The 20,763-nt window shown below is 58.9% G+C and overlaps 2 protein-coding genes across 7 annotated transcripts in view; one reads left to right on the forward strand and one right to left on the reverse strand.

Moving 5' to 3' along the window:
• On the forward strand, positions 1-11,168 carry tmem243b (transmembrane protein 243, mitochondrial b). Of its 3 annotated transcripts, none has more exons than XM_030113534.1 (5): positions 1-321; positions 4,054-4,335; positions 8,970-9,020; positions 10,510-10,614; positions 10,700-11,168. In XM_030113534.1, the coding sequence occupies exons 2-5, from the start codon at positions 4,258-4,260 to the stop codon at positions 10,829-10,831; spliced, it is 366 nt and encodes a 121-aa protein (XP_029969394.1). In that variant the 5' UTR covers positions 1-321; positions 4,054-4,257; the 3' UTR covers positions 10,832-11,168. The 3 variants fall into 3 exon arrangements, with proteins under 3 accessions (XP_029969394.1, XP_029969395.1, XP_029969396.1); XM_030113535.1 differs by having other exon boundaries at positions 8-164; XM_030113536.1 differs by lacking the exon at positions 1-321 and adding an exon at positions 437-904.
• The window catches only part of dmtf1 (cyclin D binding myb-like transcription factor 1), a 23,672-nt gene continuing 13,758 nt past the window's right edge, over positions 10,850-20,763 (reverse strand). Inside the window, exons 12-18 of one of the 4 annotated variants that reach the window (XR_003933315.1) lie at positions 17,743-17,931; positions 17,551-17,633; positions 16,811-16,954; positions 16,511-16,726; positions 15,546-15,651; positions 11,828-11,944; positions 10,850-11,787 (exon numbers count right to left, since the gene is read on the reverse strand). Coding sequence is in view for 2 of the 4 variants with exons in the window: in XM_030113532.1 (XP_029969392.1) it covers positions 11,910-11,944; positions 15,546-15,651; positions 16,511-16,726; positions 16,811-16,954; positions 17,551-17,633; positions 17,743-17,931 (773 nt within the window). In the remaining 2 variants the exon portion in view is untranslated. The other 3 variants (XM_030113532.1, XR_003933316.1, XM_030113533.1) reach the window with 3 other exon arrangements.

Raw genomic sequence — 20,763 nt, forward strand, 5'->3', positions numbered from 1 at the left:
GCCGCTAAATCCCGGTTTTTGTGAACGGAGTCTGGCGGGACGCTGCTGTCGGCCAAACGGCGGTCAACTCTCCTTTAACCGGGGCTTGGAGGGACGCGCAGACGGCTTATCCCCTTTAACGGCGACCCGGCAGCCTGCAGCGGCCCCCCGGAGCCGACCGGCAGGTAAAAGTCCAGAGAAGCGGCCCGTTGACCGCTGTTCGGGCCCGGTTCCAGCCCGGGACGCGCCCGCCTCTCTCCACGCGCTAAGCCGCTAGCTTAGCCTCGTTAGCTCCCGGGAGGACGGCTGGACTTCTGTCTCCCTCTCGGTTCGTCCGCGCAGGTGAGCGAATAAAACCGGTGTTTTCTACTTGTCCGCCTTCCGTCCGTCAGCCTCGGTCCTCTGGTCCGAACCGGAACCAGTTCACCGACCAGCTGCCGAACTTCGCTCTGCTGTTAGCTTCGGCGGGCTATCGGCTAATGCAGAGTTACCCGTAAAGTCTTTATTTCAGACCCAGGTCTCTTATTTTGACCCGTAAACTCGGTGAGACCAGTCTCCGCTTTGGACCGGTCCCCGTCTCGGTCCTGATGAAGACCGGACTAATTCAAACAACCGGCCCGCTGAAGCCGCCGTGAAACTTTCTGCCCCAGATGTGGATCCAAGGACCAGCCTCGAACCTCAGATCCAAACCGGAGTGTGTGTGTGTGTGTGTGTGAGAGTGAGTGTGTGAGTGTGTGTGGTTTGACTTTCTGGATCGTTCTTTGAACGTTACTTTGACGGAACTCGTTTGTGTCGTTATTTCATATTTTCAGCCCTGAAAACACTGAAACTCCCGTTTCAGGTTACTTTCTTTGACTTGACGCGCTTCAAGTCAAAACGTTTCACTATTTCCAGCTGTCTGATCTCTTCGACATTGTTTCCCTCGGTAAGTTACTCTGTAAGATAATTACTTTTAAAGTAACTTGAAATTTGTATCAGTAATCTTAACGTGGCTGCCCAGGGTTTCCAGTGGGTGGATATGATGAAGACGAGTTAACTTGGTTCTCGTCCCCTTGGTTGTTGTCTGCAGACCTGCTCTTACAGGGACCGACCGTGATGTCTGCTCAGGCTAGTTTTTCTTGTTGGTGACTGAGAGCATCTCCTGCCCTCATGGCGAGTAACGATCAAGTGTATCTCACGCTGCTTCCTACATTCAGCCGCTGAGGGCTGAGCACACCCAGTGACACACGGCAAACAGGACAGACAAAAAGAGAGCCATGAACGGCGTTCTGGGAGAACGCTGCATTACATTTATTTGTGCTCTGTGGTTCACACCTTGAAGTCAGTTTCAAATCCAGAACCTTCCCAAACACCAGATACTGCAGAATCCCACCCAGGTCCCTCAGGAAGCTGTCAGGAGACCAGAGGAAGTCTCGATGAAGCAGACTGAGATCCAGCAGACACTGACCCAGCAGCCGGGGAGCGAATCCACCGAGTCCTGGTCCATGCTGGATCTGACATGCATGAAAACCTCCACCAAAGGGGGGGGGGGGGCAGCAGAACGGGTCATAGTGGACCTGCACAGCGCCCCACCGGCCCACAGCCATACCACCCCCACAACCACCCGATCGCCCCCAACCCAATCCCCCCACACCACCGACCCACACACCCCGCCCCCCAGCCCCCACACCCCCACCACTGACCCCCACAACCCAATCCCCCCTGCCCCCACACCCCCTGCCCCCACACCCCCACCCCCGACACCCCCTGCCACTGACCCACACCGCCCCCCCCACCCCACCCCTTTCTTACTGTGAGTTTCACGGGTGAACGATGAACGAGTGAGACTTTCAGACGCGTCCTGTACAGCTGGGCCGTGCTGTGAACCCACGGTGGGGCTCTGCGATCGGATTGGCTGAAGCAGGCTCTGGAGAGTCCGGCGGTGCCGGCAGCACGGAGCTCCGGGTCCGGGTCCGGGTCCGGGTCCCGCCGCCTCATAAGGGAGCTGTTGTTCTCCGACTGGCTGCTTTCTGCTGACAGAGCGGAGGCCGGCTGTGGTTCCTCCCTGCTGCCTCGGAGCGGCGGCGTCCGGACGCAGGTTCCCGAGGTGCTCGGTCAGCTGCTCAGGGAACTCTTGATATCTCTAGAAAAGCTGCGAAGACTTCCCCCTCAGCTCGGAGAGACACTGAAGCCTCTGGATGTTTGGACAGTGCTAACCGGTAGCAGTAGCGGGTCACTGGCCGGCTTCCCCGGTCACTCAGGGAGCATTCTGGGAGTCGGTGGTCATTCTCACCAGTAGAACAGAACCGGCCCAGTTCAGTCCCGCGGCAATAAGTATAAAATAAACACGAATTAAAAATACAGCCTAAATAAATGACAGTGTTACAAGCCTGCTGCAAAGACAGCCCCACCTGCAGCAGGTGGGTGGAGGCCTGGACGGCCTGGTGGTGTCAGACCTGCAGCAGGTGGGTGGAGGCCTGGACGGCCTGGTGGTGTCAGACCTGCAGCAGGTGGGCGGAGGCCTGGACGGCCTGGTGGTGTCAGACCTGCAGCAGGTGGGCGGAGGCCTGGACGGCCTGGTGGTGTCAGACCTGCAGCAGGTGGGCGGAGGCCTGGACGGCCTGGTGGTGTCAGACCTGCAGCAGGTGGGCGGAGGCCTGGACGGCCTGGTGGTGTCAGACCTGCAGCAGGTGGGCGGAGGCCTGGACGGCCTGGTGGTGTCAGACCTGCAGCAGGTGGGCGGAGGCCTGGACGGCCTGGTGGTGTCAGACCTGCAGCAGGTGGGCGGAGGCCTGGACGGCCTGGTGGTGTCAGACCTGCAGCAGGTGGGCGGAGGCCTGGACGGCCTGGTGGTGTCAGACCTGCAGCAGGTGGGCGGAGGCCTGGACGGCCTGGTGGTGTCAGACCTGCAGCAGGTGGGCGGAGGCCTGGACGGCCTGGTGGTGTCAGACCTGCAGCAGGTGGGCGGAGGCCTGGACGGCCTGGTGGTGTCAGACCTGCAGCAGGTGGGCGGAGGCCTGGACGGCCTGGTGGTGTCAGACCTGCAGCAGGTGGGCGGAGGCCTGGACGGCCTGGTGGTGTCAGACCTGCAGCAGGTGGGCGGAGGCCTGGACGGCCTGGTGGTGTCAGACCTGCAGCAGGTGGGCGGAGGCCTGGACGGCCTGGTGGTGTCAGACCTGCAGCAGGTGGGCGGAGGCCTGGACGGCCTGGTGGTGTCAGACCTGCAGCAGGTGGGTGGAGGCCTGGACGGCCTGGTGGTGTCAGACCTGCAGCACTGAGCTCAGTGAGTCAGGAAATGGTTTCAGGCTGCAGTCAAGTTCGGCTTCAGCCTGATCAGCTGTCCTGCACTAAAGCCCGTTTTACAGTGCAGCCGCAGCCGCAGTGCAGCCGCAGTGCAGCCGCAGTGCAGCTGCAGCGCAGCCGCAGCCGCAGCGCAGCCGCAGTGCAGCCGCAGCCGCAGCCACAGCGCAGCGCAGCAATAGCGAGTGACTCCAGCACCTGAGGACTGAGCCGAGGTGGAGCAGCGGGTGGTGCTGTGGGGCGCAGCTGGATGGTCCCGAGGCCGGAGCAGCAGAAAGGCGGGGCGACGAGGACTCGGAGCTGCAGATGAGGAAGTGAGAGTCGGTGGTGAATCAGTGAAACCAGCGCAGCCGCGGCTCAGAAAGGGGAAGCGGTCTGCCTGCTCACAATCACTGCAGCTGCTTCTGCTTTCTGGAGCGTCGCCGTAGAAACCGTGATGGGACAGAAACGGCGTCTTGACCTCTTGACCTTTCACGAACCCAAAGCTGCCAGACGCCTGGTTCTTCCAGCGCAGCGTCAAACTGTCTCTGCAGGACAGCTGCAGCACGGCGCCTCCGCCTGTTCTCCGCCCCGTAGCACCCGGCCGGTGGCTCCACCCGTCAGGGACGGTAGACCCACAATGCACCACGGCGAGCTTGTGGGTTCCAGAACCAGGATCACTGGGCCTGAGCGATGGGACGGGGAGCTCGATCCTTCAGTCCCGTCCTCCTGCTGCTGTCCCGCTCCACGTCTCTGGACGTCCTCCGCCCGGTTGCTGTCCTCCAAAATGACGGCTAACTGCTCTGTTCCCCACAGGAAGAAGCCCTGAGCCGCACTTCCTGCTCCTCCGCCCAGCGTCCTCCTTCCTGCTCGTCCACCATGTCCCCCCCGGCCTGCACACACTGAGGGCTCTGGGCCAATAGCATGCAGCGGCGGCGGCAGCAGGGGCCCCGAGTTCCCAGCAGGCGGCGCTGATGAGAGGCGACTGGTCGGAGCTGAGTGCAGACGCCCGCTGAGGCCATGGAAGACTTCTCCACCCGGACGTACGGCACCAGCGGCCTGGACAACAGGCCTCTGTTTGGAGAGACGTCGGCTCGGGTAGGAGGGGACGGGGACGGGGACGGGGACGGGGTCTCAGAGTTTTACTGGTCATCACTTGTCCGTTAGTCGAATCTTAAGCAGCTGGTTAGTTCCTGCTGCTCTACATTCGTCTGAAAATGAAGAAAACTGAAGATTAACCTGAAGTTCTGCTGCTCCTGGAACCTGGTCCGACTGTCCCCTGGTCCGACTGTCCTCTGGTCCGACTGTCCCCTGGTCCGACTGTCCCCTGGTCCCACTGTCCCCTGGTCCCACTGTCCCCTGGTCCCACTGTCCCCTGGTCCGACTGTCCCCTGGTCCGACTGTCCCCTGGTCTGACTGTCCCCTGGTCTGACTGTCCTCTGGTCCGACTGTCCCCTGGTCCGACTGTCCCCTGGTCCGACTGTCCCCTGGTCCGACTGTCCCCTGGTCCGACTGTCCCCTGGTCCGACTGTCCCCTGGTCTGACTGTCCCCTGGTCCGACTGTCCCCTGGTCCGACTGTCCCCTGGTCCGACTGTCCCCTGGTCCGACTGTCCTCTGGTCCGACTGTCCTCTGGTCCGACTGTCCCCTGGTCCGACTGTCCCCTGGTCCCACTGTCCCCTGGTCCGACTGTCCTCTGGTCCGACTGTCCCCTGGTCCGACTGTCCCCTGGACCGACTGTCCTCTGGACCGACTGTCCTCTGGACCGAATGTCCCCTGGTCCGACTGTCCCCTGGACCGACTGTCCTCTGGACCGAATGTCCCCTGGTCCGACTGTCCCCTGGACCGACTGTCCCCTGGACCGACTGTCCCCTGGTCCGACTGTCCCCTGGTCCGACTGTCCCCTGGTCCGACTGTCCCCTGGACCGACTGTCCTCTGTACCGAATGTCCCCTGGACCGACTGTCCTCTGGACCGACTGTCCTCTGGTCCGACTGTCCCCTGGTCCGACTGTCCCCTGGACCGACTGTCCTCTGGACCGAATGTCCTCTGGTCCGACTGTCCCCTGGTCCGACTGTCCCCTGGACCGTCTGTCCCCTGGACCGACTGTCCTCTGGACCGAATGTCCCCTGGACCGACTGTCCCCTGGACCGACTGTCCCCTGGACCGACTGTCCTCTGTACCGAATGTCCCCTGGACCGACTGTCCTCTGGACCGACTGTCCTCTGGCCCGACTGTCCCCTGGACCGACTGTCCCCTGGACCGACTGTCCCCTGGACCGACTTTCCCCTGGACCGACTGTCCCCTGGACCGACTGTCCTCTGGACCGACTGTCCCCTGGACCGACTGTCCCCTGGTCCGACTGTCCCCTGGTCCGACTGTCCTCTGGACCGAATGTCCTCTGGACCGAATGTCCTCTGGTCCGACTGTCCCCTGGTCCGACTGTCCCCTGGACCGACTGTCCTCTGGACCGAATGTCCTCTGGTCCGACTGTCCCCTGGTCCGACTGTCCCCTGGACCGACTGTCCCCTGGACCGACTGTCCCCTGGTCCGACTGTCCCCTGGTCCGACTGTCCCCTGGACCGACTGTCCCCTGGACCGACTGTCCCCTGGACCGACTGTCCTCTGTACCGAATGTCCCCTGGACCGACTGTCCTCTGGACCGACTGTCCTCTGGACCGACTGTCCTCTGGTCCGACTGTCCCCTGGTCCGACTGTCCCCTGGACCGACTGTCCTCTGGACCGAATGTCCTCTGGTCCGACTGTCCCCTGGTCCGACTGTCCCCTGGACCGACTGTCCTCTGGACCGAATGTCCTCTGTACCGAATGTCCCCTGGACCGACTGTCCTCTGGACCGACTGTCCTCTGGCCCGACTGTCCCCTGGACCGACTGTCCCCTGGACCGACTGTCCCCTGGACCGACTGTCCCCTGGACCGACTGTCCTCTGGACCGACTGTCCCCTGGACCGACTGTCCCCTGGACCGACTGTCCTCTGGCCCGTCTGTCCTCTGGCCCGACTGTCCTCTGGTCCGACTGTCCTCTGGTCCGACTGTCCCCTGGACCGACTGTCCCCTGGTCCCACTGTCCTCTGGTCCCACTGTCCCCTGGTCCCACTGTCCCCTGGTCCCACTGTCCCCTGGTCCCACTGTCCTCTGGTCCGACTGTCCCCTGGTCCGACTGTCCCCTGGTCCGACTGTCCACTGGTCCGACTGTCCCCTGGTCCCACTGTCCCCTGGTCCCACTGTCCTCTGGTCCGACTGTCCCCTGGTCCGACTGTCCCCTGGTCCGACTGTCCACTGGTCCGACTGTCCTCGGTCCGACTGTCCCCTGGTCCCACTGTCCTCGGTCCGACTGTCCCCTGGTCCCACTGTCCCCTGGTCCCACTGTCCCCTGGACCGACTGTCCACTGGTCCGACTGTCCCCTGGTCCGACTGTCCCCTGGTCCGACTGTCCACTGGTCCGACTGTCCTCTGGTCCGACTGTCCCCTGGACCGACTGTCCCCTGGTCCGACTGTCCCCTGGTCCCCCTCACTGTCCTCTGGTCCCCCTCACTGTCCTCTGGTCCCCCTCACTGTCCTCTGGTCCCACTGTCCCCTGGTCCGACTGTCCCCTGGACCGACTGTCCTCTGGACCGACTGTCCTCTGGTCCGACTGTCCCCTGGTCCGACTGTCCCCTGGACCGACTGTCCCCTGGACCGACTGTCCCCTGGACCGACTGTCCTCTGGACCGAATGTCCCCTGGTCCGACTGTCCCCTGGACCGAATGTCCCCTGGTCCGACTGTCCCCTGGACCGACTGTCCCCTGGACCGACTGTCCCCTGGTCCGACTGTCCCCTGGTCCGACTGTCCCCTGGTCCGACTGTCCCCTGGACCGACTGTCCCCTGGACCGACTGTCCTCTGGACCGACTGTCCTCTGGTCCGACTGTCCCCTGGTCCGACTGTCCCCTGGACCGACTGTCCTCTGGACCGAATGTCCTCTGGTCCGACTGTCCCCTGGTCCGACTGTCCCCTGGACCGTCTGTCCTCTGGACCGTCTGTCCTCTGGACCGAATGTCCTCTGGTCCGACTGTCCCCTGGACCGACTGTCCCCTGGACCGACTGTCCCCTGGACCGACTGTCCCCTGGTCCGACTGTCCCCTGGTCCGACTGTCCCCTGGACCGACTGTCCCCTGGACCGACTGTCCCCTGTACCGAATGTCCCCTGGACCGACTGTCCTCTGGACCGACTGTCCCCTGGACCGACTGTCCCCTGGACCGACTGTCCCCTGGACCGACTGTCCCCTGGTCCGACTGTCCCCTGGTCCGACTGTCCTCTGGACCGAATGTCCTCTGGTCCGACTGTCCCCTGGTCCGACTGTCCCCTGGACCGACTGTCCTCTGGACCGAATGTCCTCTGGTCCGACTGTCCTCTGGTCCGACTGTCCTCTGGTCCGACTGTCCCCTGGACCGACTGTCCCCTGGACCGACTGTCCCCTGGTCCGACTGTCCCCTGGTCCGACTGTCCCCTGGACCGACTGTCCCCTGGACCGACTGTCCTCTGTACCGAATGTCCCCTGGACCGACTGTCCTCTGGACCGACTGTCCTCTGGTCCGACTGTCCCCTGGTCCGACTGTCCCCTGGACCGACTGTCCTCTGGACCGAATGTCCTCTGGTCCGACTGTCCCCTGGTCCGACTGTCCCCTGGACCGACTGTCCTCTGGACCGAATGTCCCCTGGTCCGACTGTCCCCTGGTCCGACTGTCCCCTGGTCCGACTGTCCCCTGGTCCGACTGTCCCCTGGACCGACTGTCCCCTGGACCGACTGTCCCCTGGACCGACTGTCCTCTGTACCGACTGTCCCCTGGACCGACTGTCCTCTGTACCGAATGTCCCCTGGACCGACTGTCCTCTGGACCGACTGTCCTCTGGTCCGACTGTCCCCTGGTCCGACTGTCCCCTGGACCGACTGTCCTCTGGACCGAATGTCCTCTGGTCCGACTGTCCCCTGGTCCGACTGTCCCCTGGACCGACTGTCCTCTGGACCGAATGTCCCCTGGTCCGACTGTCCCCTGGACCGACTGTCCCCTGGACCGACTGTCCCCTGGTCCGACTGTCCCCTGGTCCGACTGTCCTCTGGTCCGACTGTCCCCTGGTCCGACTGTCCTCTGGCCTGTCTGTCCTCTGGACCGAATGTCCTCTGGTCCGACTGTCCCCTGGTCCGACTGTCCTCTGGCCTGTCTGTCCCCTGGACCGACTGTCCCCTGGACCGACTGTCCCCTGGACCGACTGTCCTCTGGCCTGTCTGTCCTCTGGCCCGACTGTCCTCTGGTCCGACTGTCCTCTGGTCCGACTGTCCTCTGGTCCGACTGTCCTCTGGACCGAATGTCCTCTGGTCCGACTGTCCCCTGGTCCGACTGTCCTCTGGCCTGTCTGTCCTCTGGACCGACTGTCCTCTGGCCCGACTGTCCTCTGGCCCGACTGTCCTCTGGTTCGTTGCTGGTCCTGAGACTGAATTCTCTCCAACACTTCCTGGATTTTCTACCCTCGTTTCCCCAAATAGACAGACACACACACACACACACAGACACACACACACACACACAGACACACACACACACACACACACACACACACAAAACCAGTTTCTCCAGGACAGGGTGAGGTTGTGGTTTTGGGGGGCTGGGGTCGGGGCTGGCTGGAGGACAGGAAGTGCTGGTCCCACTGACCCGTCCCTCTGTCTCGTCTCCTGCAGGATCGGATCGTCAACCTGGCCGTGGGGGGGTTCACGTCTCTGGTGGTCCTGGTGAGTGGACGTCCTCTCAGCTGCTCAGTGACTCCAAGACTGTCTCCAGGTGTTCTGAACAACCAGGACCGGTCCAGAGCTCCAGGACCGGTCCAGACCTGCTCCTGATGGGACCGGTCCACACCTGCTCCTGACGGGACCGGTCCAGAGCTCCAGGACTGGTCCAGACCTGCTCCTGACAGGACTGGAGTTGAAGCCGGGAGCGGAGTCGGTTCCATGTCCACTGGGACGGCGAGACGGTTCACAGCCCTTATCCAAACAGGATCAGACATGAGAGGACCGGTCTGGTCCCTCCTGATCCTGGGAGGACAGTCAGGAGCAGACCTGGTGTCGAACAGTGACCCCTAGTGGTCACAGGTGGTATGAAGCCATGCGTTTCTAGAAATGGGTCTCATGCAGACATCAGGTCTGGACCAGAGTCCAGGTGAGCCGTCACACCTGCCCACAGGAACAGAGCCATCCCCGAAACCAGGTCTGGTCCGGACCAAACAGCCCCACTAGTCCAGAAAATATATGAAACCACTCCGTAATACGGCACGATCCACAGAACCAGGACTAGAGGCAGGAGATGGAAGAAGCCACTGTCCACTGTCCTGTAGTGTGGGGGACCATTCAGGGACGTCACAGCAGCCCTGCAGGACCCGAGACCACTTCGTGTGTGTAGGTGTCAAAGCTCCCCTGAACCCAGATGTAGATCTTACAGGTGAACTCTGGTCCCCTGGAAACCGTCTCGGCTGTCCTGAGAGGACACGAGGCGAAGCGCAATGCATTTTGGGTAGGAAGACAAGTTTTAGGGAAAGAGCTGGAGGCGCTCACTGACTGCAGGACGGCTCTACATCCTGATCACTGGTGGTTAGCCGCTAGCTGTTAGCCACTAGCCGGCCTGGGGTGGGGCTTCAGTGCTCCAGGCCACGGCACCCCCTCACGGCGCCCCCTCACAGCCGCTGCTGGAACTGTCCAGCCACAGCGCCCCCTCACAGCGCCCCCTCACAGCGCCCCCTCACGGCGCCCCCTCACGGCGCCCCCTCACGGCGCCCCCTCACGGCGCCCCCTCACGGCGCCCCCTCACAGCCGCTGCTGGAACTGTCCAGCCACAGCGCCCCCTCACAGCGCCCCCTCACGGCGCCCCCTCACAGCCGCTGCTGGAACTGTCCAGCCACAGCGCCCCCTCACGGCCGCTGCTGGAACTGTCCAGCCACGGCGCCCCCTCACAGCCGCTGCTGGAACTGTCCAGCCACAGCGCCCCCTCACGGCGCCCCCTCACAGCGCCCCCTCACGGCCGCTGCTGGAACTGTCCAGGCCTGCAGGCTGAAAGCGGCTTGTCTCCAGATCCAGACCGAGTTGCTGAAGCTCCGCCTCCTCAGAGGTCCTGAAGATGGGCGCCGGTTCCACCCGGTCTGCGTGTCGGTGGAGTGTGTGGCTCTGGGCTGGAGTGGAGTGTGTGTGTCCTGCAGCTCCAGACCCAGCCCTGTCCCTGCGTGTCTTCCAGGTGACGGTGATCGGGTCCTTCGTCTTCCCCTCGCTGCCCCCCCGGCCCCTCAACGTCTTCTTCGCCGTCTGCATCCTGCTGGCGTGCGGCTCCACCGTGGTGCTGGTGAGACTCCGTGGCGCGGGGGCCCTGGCGGGCGCGGGTCCCTGGCGGGCGCGGGCGCAGGCCTGACGGGTCCCTGTTTCCTCAGATCTTCTGGTACCGGCAGGGCGACCTGGAGCCCAAGTTCCGGAACCTGATCTACTACATGCTGGCGTCCATCGTGCTGCTGTGTCTCTGTGCCAACCTGTACTTCCACGACGTGGGCGCCGACCAGAAGTGACGGGCGCCGGCCCGGCGCCGCGGCTGTCCTCTGGGACCACGGTTTGAATCCCGGAGCGCGCTGGAGGCAGGAAGAGGGGACTGGACCGGGGAGTCTGCAGCACCTGTCCATCCAGGGACATCCACTGTCCTCTGAACGTCCCCACGTCAAACAGCCGATGACTTTATACACACACACACACACACACACACACACACACACACACACACACACACACACCGCAAGAACTGGAACATGAATTAGCAACGTTAATTTTTTTTATAAACACTTCAGCTTTTGAATCTCTGGGAGTTTGGAGGAATAAAATGTAAATAAGAAAATAAAAAGTTACTGATGAGTCGCTGCTATGAACACATTATTTCTGGATCATGCAGAACGTTGAAATCTATTCAGTGGTTCCTGGACTGTCTGGAAACACCTTCTGTTTATACGTAACACACATTCTGGTTCTTCACATTTTCACAATAAATACAGTTTCCGCCAGACGCCGGGTCTGAAGAGACCAGCAGCTCCGCAGGAGTCAACGTCTCCTCGCGTTAGTAGCCAGTCTTCCAGGAGGTCTTCCAGTGTCTCCGTCTGTCCCCGCAGAGGGACGGGCAGCAGGAAGTCTTCCAGTGTCTCCGTCTGTCCCCGCAGAGGGACGGGCAGCAGGAAGTCTTCCAGTGTCTCCGTCTGTCCCCGCAGAGGGACGGGCAGCAGGAAGTCTTCCAGTGTCTCCGTCTGTCCCCGCAGAGGGACGGGCAGCAGGAAGTCTCGGCTCAGTTCAAGGGCGAGCAGCAGACTTTTATTTTGGCGGATCAGAACCCGACCTGGACCGGCGGAGGAACCGGTGCCACGACACAGCAGAGTTCTACATTCTGCTTGGTTCTGAGTGGACCAGGAGGAACCAGCCAGCTGGTCCAACAGTCACCAGACCCACTTCAGGACCGCCGGAACCAGGTGGAGCCAGGCAGAACCAGGTGGAGCCGGGCAGAACCAGGTGGAGCCAGGCAGAACCAGGCAGAACCAGGCAGAACCAGGCAGAACCAGGCACGACAGCTTCACCTTTCCTCCAGGGCTCCGCCCACTGGAGAGCAGCTCAGTCCGAGGCTTCCTGGTTCTCCAGGATGGGATCTGAGGACACAGGAAGGGTCAAAGGGTGGAGCTGCAGAGTGGAGGAGTGGGCGGAGCCAGGTCAGTGAAGGCATCATGGAGGGTCAGTGAAGGCATCATGGAGGGTCAGTGAAGGCGTCATGGAGGGTCAGTGAAGGCATCATGGAGGGTCAGTGAAGGCGTCATGGAGGGTCAGTGAAGGCGTCATGGAGGGTCAGTGAAGGCGTCATGGAGGGTCAGTGAAGGCATCATGGAGGGACGTCATGGAGGGTCAGTGAAGGCGTCATGGAGGGTCAGTGAAGGCATCATGGAGGGTCAGTGAAGGCATCATGGAGGGTCAGTGAAGGCGTCATGGAGGGTCAGTGAAGGCATCATGGAGGGTCAGTGAAGGCATCATGGAGGGTCAGTGAAGGCGTCATGGAGGGTCAGTGAAGGCATCATGGAGGGTCAGTGAAGGCGTCATGGAGGGTCAGTGAAGGCATCATGGAGGGTCAGTGAAGGCGTCATGGAGGGTCAGTGAAGGCATCATGGAGGGTCAGTGAAGGCATCATGGAGGGTCAGTGAAGGCGTCATGGAGGGTCAGTGAAGTCATCATGGAGGGTCAGTGAAGGCATCATGGAGGGTCAGTGAAGGCGTCATGGAGGGTCAGTGAAGGCATCATGGAGGGTCAGTGAAGGCGTCATGGAGGGTCAGTGAAGGCATCATGGAGGGTCAGTGAAGGCGTCATGGAGGGTCAGTGAAGGCATCATGGAGGGTCAGTGAAGGCGTCATGGAGGGTCAGTGAAGGCATCATGGAGGGTCAGTGAAGGCGTCATGGAGGGTCAGTGAAGGCGTAGCGGGTGGAGGGTCAGTGAAGGCATCATGGAGGGTCAGTGAAGGCGTAGCGGGTGGAGGGTCAGTGAAGGCATCATGGAGGGTCAGTGAAGGCGTCATGGAGGGTCAGTGAAGGCATCATGGAGGGTCAGTGAAGGCATCATGGAGGGTCAGTGAAGGCATCATGGAGGGTCAGTGAAGGCATCATGGAGGGTCAGTGAAGGCGTAGCGGTTGGAGGGTCAGTGAAGGCGTCATGGAGGGTCAGTGAAGGCATCATGGAGGGTCAGTGAAGGCGTCATGGAGGGTCAGTGAAGGCGTCATGGAGGGTCAGTGAAGGCATCATGGAGGGTCAGTGAAGGCATCATGGAGGGTCAGTGAAGGCATCATGGAGGGTCAGTGAAGGCATCATGGAGGGTCAGTGAAGGCATCATGGAGGGTCAGTGAAGGCGTAGCGGGTGGAGGGTCAGTGAAGGCATCATGGAGGGTCAGTGAAGGCGTCATGGAGGGTCAGTGAAGGCATCATGGAGGGTCAGTGAAGGCGTCATGGAGGGTCAGTGAAGGCGTAGCGGGTGGAGGGTCAGTGAAGGCATCATGGAGGGTCAGTGAAGGCGTAGCGGGTGGAGGGTCAGTGAAGGCGTCATGGAGGGTCAGTGAAGGCGTCATGGAGGGTCAGTGAAGGCATCATGGAGGGTCAGTGAAGGCATCATGGAGGGTCAGTGAAGGCATCATGGAGGGTCAGTGAAGGCATCATGGAGGGTCAGTGAAGGCGTCATGGAGGGTCAGTGAAGGCGTCATGGAGGGTCAGTGAAGGCATCATGGAGGGTCAGTGAAGGCATCATGGAGGGTCAGTGAAGGCGTAGCGGGTGGAGGGTCAGTGAAGGCGTCATGGAGGGTCAGTGAAGGCATCATGGAGGGACGTCATGGAGGGTCAGTGAAGGCGTCATGGAGGGTCAGTGAAGGCATCATGGAGGGTCAGTGAAGGCATCATGGAGGGTCAGTGAAGGCGTCATGGAGGGTCAGTGAAGGCATCATGGAGGGTCAGTGAAGGCATCATGGAGGGTCAGTGAAGGCGTCATGGAGGGTCAGTGAAGGCATCATGGAGGGTCAGTGAAGGCGTCATGGAGGGTCAGTGAAGGCATCATGGAGGGTCAGTGAAGGCGTCATGGAGGGTCAGTGAAGGCATCATGGAGGGTCAGTGAAGGCATCATGGAGGGTCAGTGAAGGCGTCATGGAGGGTCAGTGAAGTCATCATGGAGGGTCAGTGAAGGCATCATGGAGGGTCAGTGAAGGCGTCATGGAGGGTCAGTGAAGGCATCATGGAGGGTCAGTGAAGGCGTCATGGAGGGTCAGTGAAGGCATCATGGAGGGTCAGTGAAGGCGTCATGGAGGGTCAGTGAAGGCATCATGGAGGGTCAGTGAAGGCGTCATGGAGGGTCAGTGAAGGCATCATGGAGGGTCAGTGAAGGCGTCATGGAGGGTCAGTGAAGGCGTAGCGGGTGGAGGGTCAGTGAAGGCATCATGGAGGGTCAGTGAAGGCGTAGCGGGTGGAGGGTCAGTGAAGGCATCATGGAGGGTCAGTGAAGGCGTCATGGAGGGTCAGTGAAGGCATCATGGAGGGTCAGTGAAGGCATCATGGAGGGTCAGTGAAGGCATCATGGAGGGTCAGTGAAGGCATCATGGAGGGTCAGTGAAGGCGTAGCGGTTGGAGGGTCAGTGAAGGCGTCATGGAGGGTCAGTGAAGGCATCATGGAGGGTCAGTGAAGGCGTCATGGAGGGTCAGTGAAGGCGTCATGGAGGGTCAGTGAAGGCATCATGGAGGGTCAGTGAAGGCATCATGGAGGGTCAGTGAAGGCATCATGGAGGGTCAGTGAAGGCATCATGGAGGGTCAGTGAAGGCATCATGGAGGGTCAGTGAAGGCGTAGCGGGTGGAGGGTCAGTGAAGGCATCATGGAGGGTCAGTGAAGGCGTCATGGAGGGTCAGTGAAGGCATCATGGAGGGTCAGTGAAGGCGTCATGGAGGGTCAGTGAAGGCGTAGCGGGTGGAGGGTCAGTGAAGGCATCATGGAGGGTCAGTGAAGGCGTAGCGGGTGGAGGGTCAGTGAAGGCGTCATGGAGGGTCAGTGAAGGCGTCATGGAGGGTCAGTGAAGGCATCATGGAGGGTCAGTGAAGGCATCATGGAGGGTCAGTGAAGGCATCATGGAGGGTCAGTGAAGGCATCATGGAGGGTCAGTGAAGGCGTCATGGAGGGTCAGTGAAGGCGTCATGGAGGGTCAGTGAAGGCATCATGGAGGGTCAGTGAAGGCATCATGGAGGGTCAGTGAAGGCGTAGCGGGTGGAGGGTCAGTGAAGGCGTCATGGAGGGTCAGTGAAGACATCATGGAGGGTCAGTGAAGGCATCATGGAGGGTCAGTGAAGGCATCATGGAGGGTCAGTGAAGGCGTCATGGAGGGTCAGTGAAGGCGTAGCGGGTGGAGGGTCAGTGAAGGCGTCATGGAGGGTCAGTGAAGGCATCATGGAGGGTCAGTGAAGGCGTCATGGAGGGTCAGTGAAGGCATCATGGAGGGTCAGTGAAGGCATCATGGAGGGTCAGTGAAGGCATCATGGAGGGTCAGTGAAGGCATCATGGAGGGTCAGTGAAGGCGAGTGAAGGCGTCATGGAGGGTCAGTGAAGGCATCATGGAGGGTCAGTGAAGGCATCATGGAGGGTCAGTGAAGGCATCATGGAGGGTCAGTGAAGGCATCATGGAGGGTCAGTGAAGGCATCATGGAGGGTCAGTGAAGGCGTAGCGGGTGGAGGCGGAGCTACCTGTTAGCGTGCTGCTGATGTTTGCAGGAGACACGATCAGCATGGCGCTGCCGGCCGCTATCCCAGAATGCACTGCTGGGGGCTGCGGAGGCGGGGAGCCCAGAGCCTGAGGAGGACAACAGAGACAGTCCTTCAGTGTCCCTCAGTGTCCCCCAGCGTCTCGCAGTCTCTCAGGTCCTCCTGAGGACCCCGGATCGTGTTTCTGTCCTGATGGTTTTGTTGAGGTTTTTAGATTCAAGCGTTGAGTTTTCAGAGGAGTTTCTGAGACGGGGTCTGGAAGTCTTTTCTGTCTTGTGGACACAGATGGACACAGGTGGACACAGGTGGACAGACCGGGTCCACAGACCAAACCAAAGGAGCAGGTGAAGACTGAAGCTGCTCCTGCTTCGTCGCTCGGGGTCACAGGTCAGCTGACCTCAGGACTCCCAGTTATTCAAGCCAATCACGTTCCACGTCAGTATGAACAAGAGAACCTATGTTCTCGGTCACATGTGGAACCCGGTCCTCGAGGACTCGTCTCTCTGCGCTCACTGGGAGTCCCGGTTCTGGACTCAGGCGGTCCTTCGGTCATTTCCTGCCCCTGCTCTCTGCAGGTTCCTTGCCGCCATGTTTTGACTTGGTCTCTGCATTTCGTGTGTCTTCTGGGTCTGTCCTGTCGTCTCTGGTTGTTCTGTCCGTCCAGAGCTGCGTTTCCATGTCAAGGTCACGTAGAGGTCGATGTTCCGTCCAGCTGCTCGCTCTGATCACCTCAGAGTTCCTGTCCAGAGACAGAAGACGATCGTTGTCTTCACGTTGTTCTGAGCTCGTCTCCATTATTTTGTCCACACCATCAGGTGGAAGCTGGGTTCAGGGTCGGGGTCAGGGTCGGGGTCAGGGGTTAACCCTACCAGGAAGTGCAACGTGCTTTTAAGTTTTGTATTTCAAATAAAGATGAAACTCTGGCAGCATGCCGTGTAATTTGACACCTTCTCTGTGAAGCCGTCCGCCATCGCCTCCTGCGTTCCCACGGCGACGACCTCCGACCCCTCCAGCAGACTGGTGGCGTCGAGACGGTCGTCCCGGGTCGGCGGCGCCGCCTCCACGACCACCTGCGACTGGATCAGCTGGTCCGAGGGGTCGGGCTCGGGGTCAGAGGTCACCGTCTGGATGATGACGCCGTCGCCGGAGCACAGGGAGTCGGTCTGAGGACGACATATCGCCACGGCAACACGTGAGAAACAGGTCGGCGGGGGGGTCAAGGGTCAGAGGGGAAGGCGGACACTGACCGACAGGCTGTGCAGGATGATGTGCTCATGCGGCGACGGCGAGGAGGCCGTCGTCAAGGTAACGGCGCCGTGAGGAAGAGCCTGGCTGGAGCCGGTCTGCAGGAAGTAGGTCCCCGGCGTGCCGGTGGGCTGCAGGTGGAAGGACTGCGCGCACACACACACACACACACACACACACACACACACACACACACACACACACACACACACACGCCAAACACTCATCTTCTGGAACACACGAAGGGGGCGTGGCCATGGAGAACCCGTTGCTGTTCCACCATTGGCCATCAGGCAGGAAGTGCTGTCTGACCGATCTGCCTCAGACTTCAGGACTGATCAGGGTTCTGCCCCGCCCCCTTCACCGCCACAGCGCCGCCTGCTGGACACGGACAGACGCTGCAGCGTCGGACCGCTGAGGGCGCCGGCGTGAAACCTGGTGCCAGTTTGCTCAAAGTGCGTGCACGTAGATGTGTGCATGTTAATGTGTGCGCGTGGATGCGTGCACGTGGATGCGTGCACGTGGAGCCCTTCGTGGCGGCTCACAGCTGTAAATCTTCCTGGTCCTTCCAGATGTTTGCTCCTCTGCTCAGTTTGTGGTTCTTCAGGGGTTTTGTGTGTCCATGCATGTGTTTGTGGTATTCTGTGTTGTTTGTACACACGTTCTGTGTTTGTGGCTCTCGCTGTTCCGTTGTGTTCACTGGTTGACCCTGGTCATGTGACCGTCGCAGCCGGAGGCTCACCGGGAGGATCTCGAAGGTCTGCAGGGCGCCGGCGTTCACGGTGATGGTGTCGCCGTCGGTGGAGGCTGCTGTCGAGTCTGAGGCTGGCGCACACACACACACACACACACACACACACACACACACACACACACAGGAAGAGTGTCACTGGGAGAACGGGGTCCTGGTCTTGCCAGCAGACAGGAGTCTCACCCAGGTGTGTGATCTGTAACGGGATCTGAACGGGGATCTGCAACGATGTCACCGAGCTGGGGGCGGGGCTACCGCTGCTCTCATCCAATCGGGTAAGCCGGATCTGGAAGGAGGAGGGGGAGGAGGGACTTCCTGGTCCGGACGCTGAATGAGAGGACGCCATCAGCTCCTGCAGACCCTTCAGGAGCACTGAGGACACATTTCAGGACATCAGTCACAACAGGCAGGCAGGTCCGGGGGGGGGGGGGGGGGGGCCTGCAGGCCCTATTGTTCCGGACGCCGGATCCCTGCTGTTCAATCCGGACGGAAGGAAGTCGGCACCAGAAGGAACCTCGATACGTGTTCCAAAATAAGTGATTTCAAGATCAAATCTGTCGTGTTTTTGTGTGAACAGTGTTTTGTTTTTACTTCTTCTGGTAGGAAACAACCAACAGCGTGACGTCGTCGTTATACTGTTCAGAAGAATGAACGGTTTTGTTCTTCGTCACTGCAGGAAAGTCAAACGACTCCAGAACGGCACAAAAAAGCGCGAGTTTCTGCACAATCAGGGTTCTGAGGAGCCCGTCGGCCGGCTGATGAAATGGTCCGGTGCTTGTGACGGGCTTTCATGATGTAAATACAGTTTTTATGGTTTTAACTAGGGATGCACGATAATAATCGGTCTGATAAATTATCTGCCAATTTGGGGCAAAAATTACATCATTTTTGTCGATCACATAAATTAATTTAATCCGATAAATTAGTGGGTTCAGTAAAACTGCTTGTCGAGGAGACGGAACCTGCAGCACGGGTTTGTTCTGCGGGTTCACTGCTGCCCTGCATCTTGACTGCTAAGGAGGAGAAGGCTTTTTTTACCCCTCCATAGCTTCCAAAAGCTGCCGCAGCCAGTGTTGCGTTCAAGTTGACTCGGAACGCGAATGCAGCCGACAACGAGCGGCGCAGTGTGGCAGCTTTTCAAAATAAAACCTACTGCTGGGTGGAGGCTGTCAGACAAGCTGGTTTACAGCAGCATTATGGGATCTACGAGAGATCAGCCGCCACGGAAACACCCCGACAAGCTGGAGGGAGAGACACTGCAGCTAGCATCGATCCTAACGCTAGTGGTTCACAAGCTAGCATGAGGGATTTTATATACAACAAATTAAAGACGTGACAAGACACTTAGTGAACATATCATCAAGCTAACAGCTGAAACGGCCCTTTAGTCTGAAAACTAGTGGAACGTCTCTGATTTAATGCAATTATGAAGCAGTGCATTTCGAAGGAGACAGAGCCCTCTAGTGGTCATTTAGCACAACTGCAATAGAAAAAGATAAATCTGACATCACGTGTAGAAAAAATAGTAAACGGTGACACCCCTAGTTTTTAGATTTGAGGCTGACATGTCAATGCATTTAATTTACCGTACTGGCCCGAATATAAGACGATGTTTTTTTCCAGAAACTGCATCCTGAAAAGTGGGGTGGTGTTATAATCGCAGACTTACGGTAGATGGTCAATACCCATCCACGCCGCTAGATGGAGCCAAAGTATCACTGAGCAGAGAGCGAGTGGAGCGATGAAATGAGATCAAATGATGTGATGAAAAATGGCGGATCATCTGGAACAAAGGGGCTGAACGCTGGACAACTGAGCAACAACAGAGGAGAAGTTATGATACCAACTTTAAACTGATGGTGATCAACGCAGCAGAGTCATCAAACTACTGCCAAGCCGCCAGGAGGTCTGGTGGAGCAGAGCCTCGTTCTGATTGGAGAGCACAGAAAAAACACTCCAGATGCTAACGCTATGAGAAAAGCTTTCCTGGTCCTGAGAGACGCTTCAGAGAGACTGATAGAAGGGAGAGTGAAGACGTCTCTGAAAGACGGACAGACGGAATGTCCACCACCAGAGCCTGATTCAGCTGAAGGACCTGGACAGTTATTTACATCATTTATGCAGTTTGGACCCTTGAGGTTCTTATTTGTTGCTTATTGTTTCTTATTTTGAGAAAGAGAATATATTTTTTATTCAATACTGTAGTAATATGTTTTCATTTTATATCTCGTGAAATGTTATCTCAGTTGTGAGTTTTTGAGTTTAGAATAATTGTATAATAAAAAGTTGTTTTATGAGTGACCTTACTGTCTTCAGCATCTTTTTTTTTTTCACAAAATGATCTTTGAAAAATATGGGTCGTGTTATAATCGGAGTGGTCTTATATTCGGGCCAATACGGTATTTCATAACTGAAAAACGTTCTGAATCACTTCATTTATTGGCAGACGAACCAGTCTCAGTTCTGTGAAACCTTTTCTTAAAGGATGCAGTTTGTGCTGAAGTTGGGATTTGGTGTCATATTTCATACAGCCTGTAAACAATTACAGGAGATTTTAGTTTCATTCATTTTTGTTTGGGAAAAAATAGACTGTTGCTCATTGTAACTGTTTGATATTTTCAAAAAAAAATAAATGAACATGTCTGTACTGCTGTTAGCTGTTCTAGTCAGGCCACAGCTGCTCAAGTTTTACTTGTTTCATCACTGCATCTTCAATGTTTTTATTGTCCTTGGTACAAACTTCACATTATTTTAAGATTATATTGAATATAAAAATCTGAACTTATCGGTATCGGCCATGAGAAGTAGTTAACTATTGGTTATCGGTATCAGTTAAAATTTACCATATCGTGCATCTCTAGTATTAACGTGTATTTTCTGCAGAGGTGGAGGTCCAGGCTGCTTTCTGTTGTTGGACAGTTAAATATTATGTCTGGGCTGAAAGATCGACAGATCTGGCAACCTCCTCCGGCAGACAGCAGAGGCACGAGGCGGTGCAGTGACACCGGAGCCGGACCGGAGCCGGACCGGAGCCAGACCGGAGCCGGACCAGAGCCAGACCGGAGCCGGACCGGAGCCGGACCGGCGGACCGGAGCCGGACCGGAGCCGGACCGGAGCCGGACCGGAGCCGGACCGGCGGACCGGAGCCGGACCGGAGCCAGACCGGAGCCGGACCGGAGCCGGACCGGCGGACCGGAGCCGGA

Source organism: Salarias fasciatus, chromosome 17, assembly GCF_902148845.1.
Source record: "Salarias fasciatus chromosome 17, fSalaFa1.1, whole genome shotgun sequence".
Lineage (NCBI taxonomy): Eukaryota > Metazoa > Chordata > Actinopteri > Blenniiformes > Blenniidae > Salarias > Salarias fasciatus.

What these genes read in the sequence shown, in the direction of transcription:
- tmem243b (XM_030113534.1), top strand. Translation starts at nt 4,258, where the DNA reads ATGGAAGACTTCTCCACCCGGACGTACGGCACCAGCGGCCTGGACAAC. An exon ending in TTGGAGAGACGTCGGCTCGG is followed by an intron (nt 4,336 to 8,969) that starts GTAGGAGGGGAC and finishes CGTCTCCTGCAG; the next exon opens with GATCGGATCGTCAACCTGGC. An exon ending in TCACGTCTCTGGTGGTCCTG is followed by an intron (nt 9,021 to 10,509) that starts GTGAGTGGACGT and finishes CGTGTCTTCCAG; the next exon opens with GTGACGGTGATCGGGTCCTT.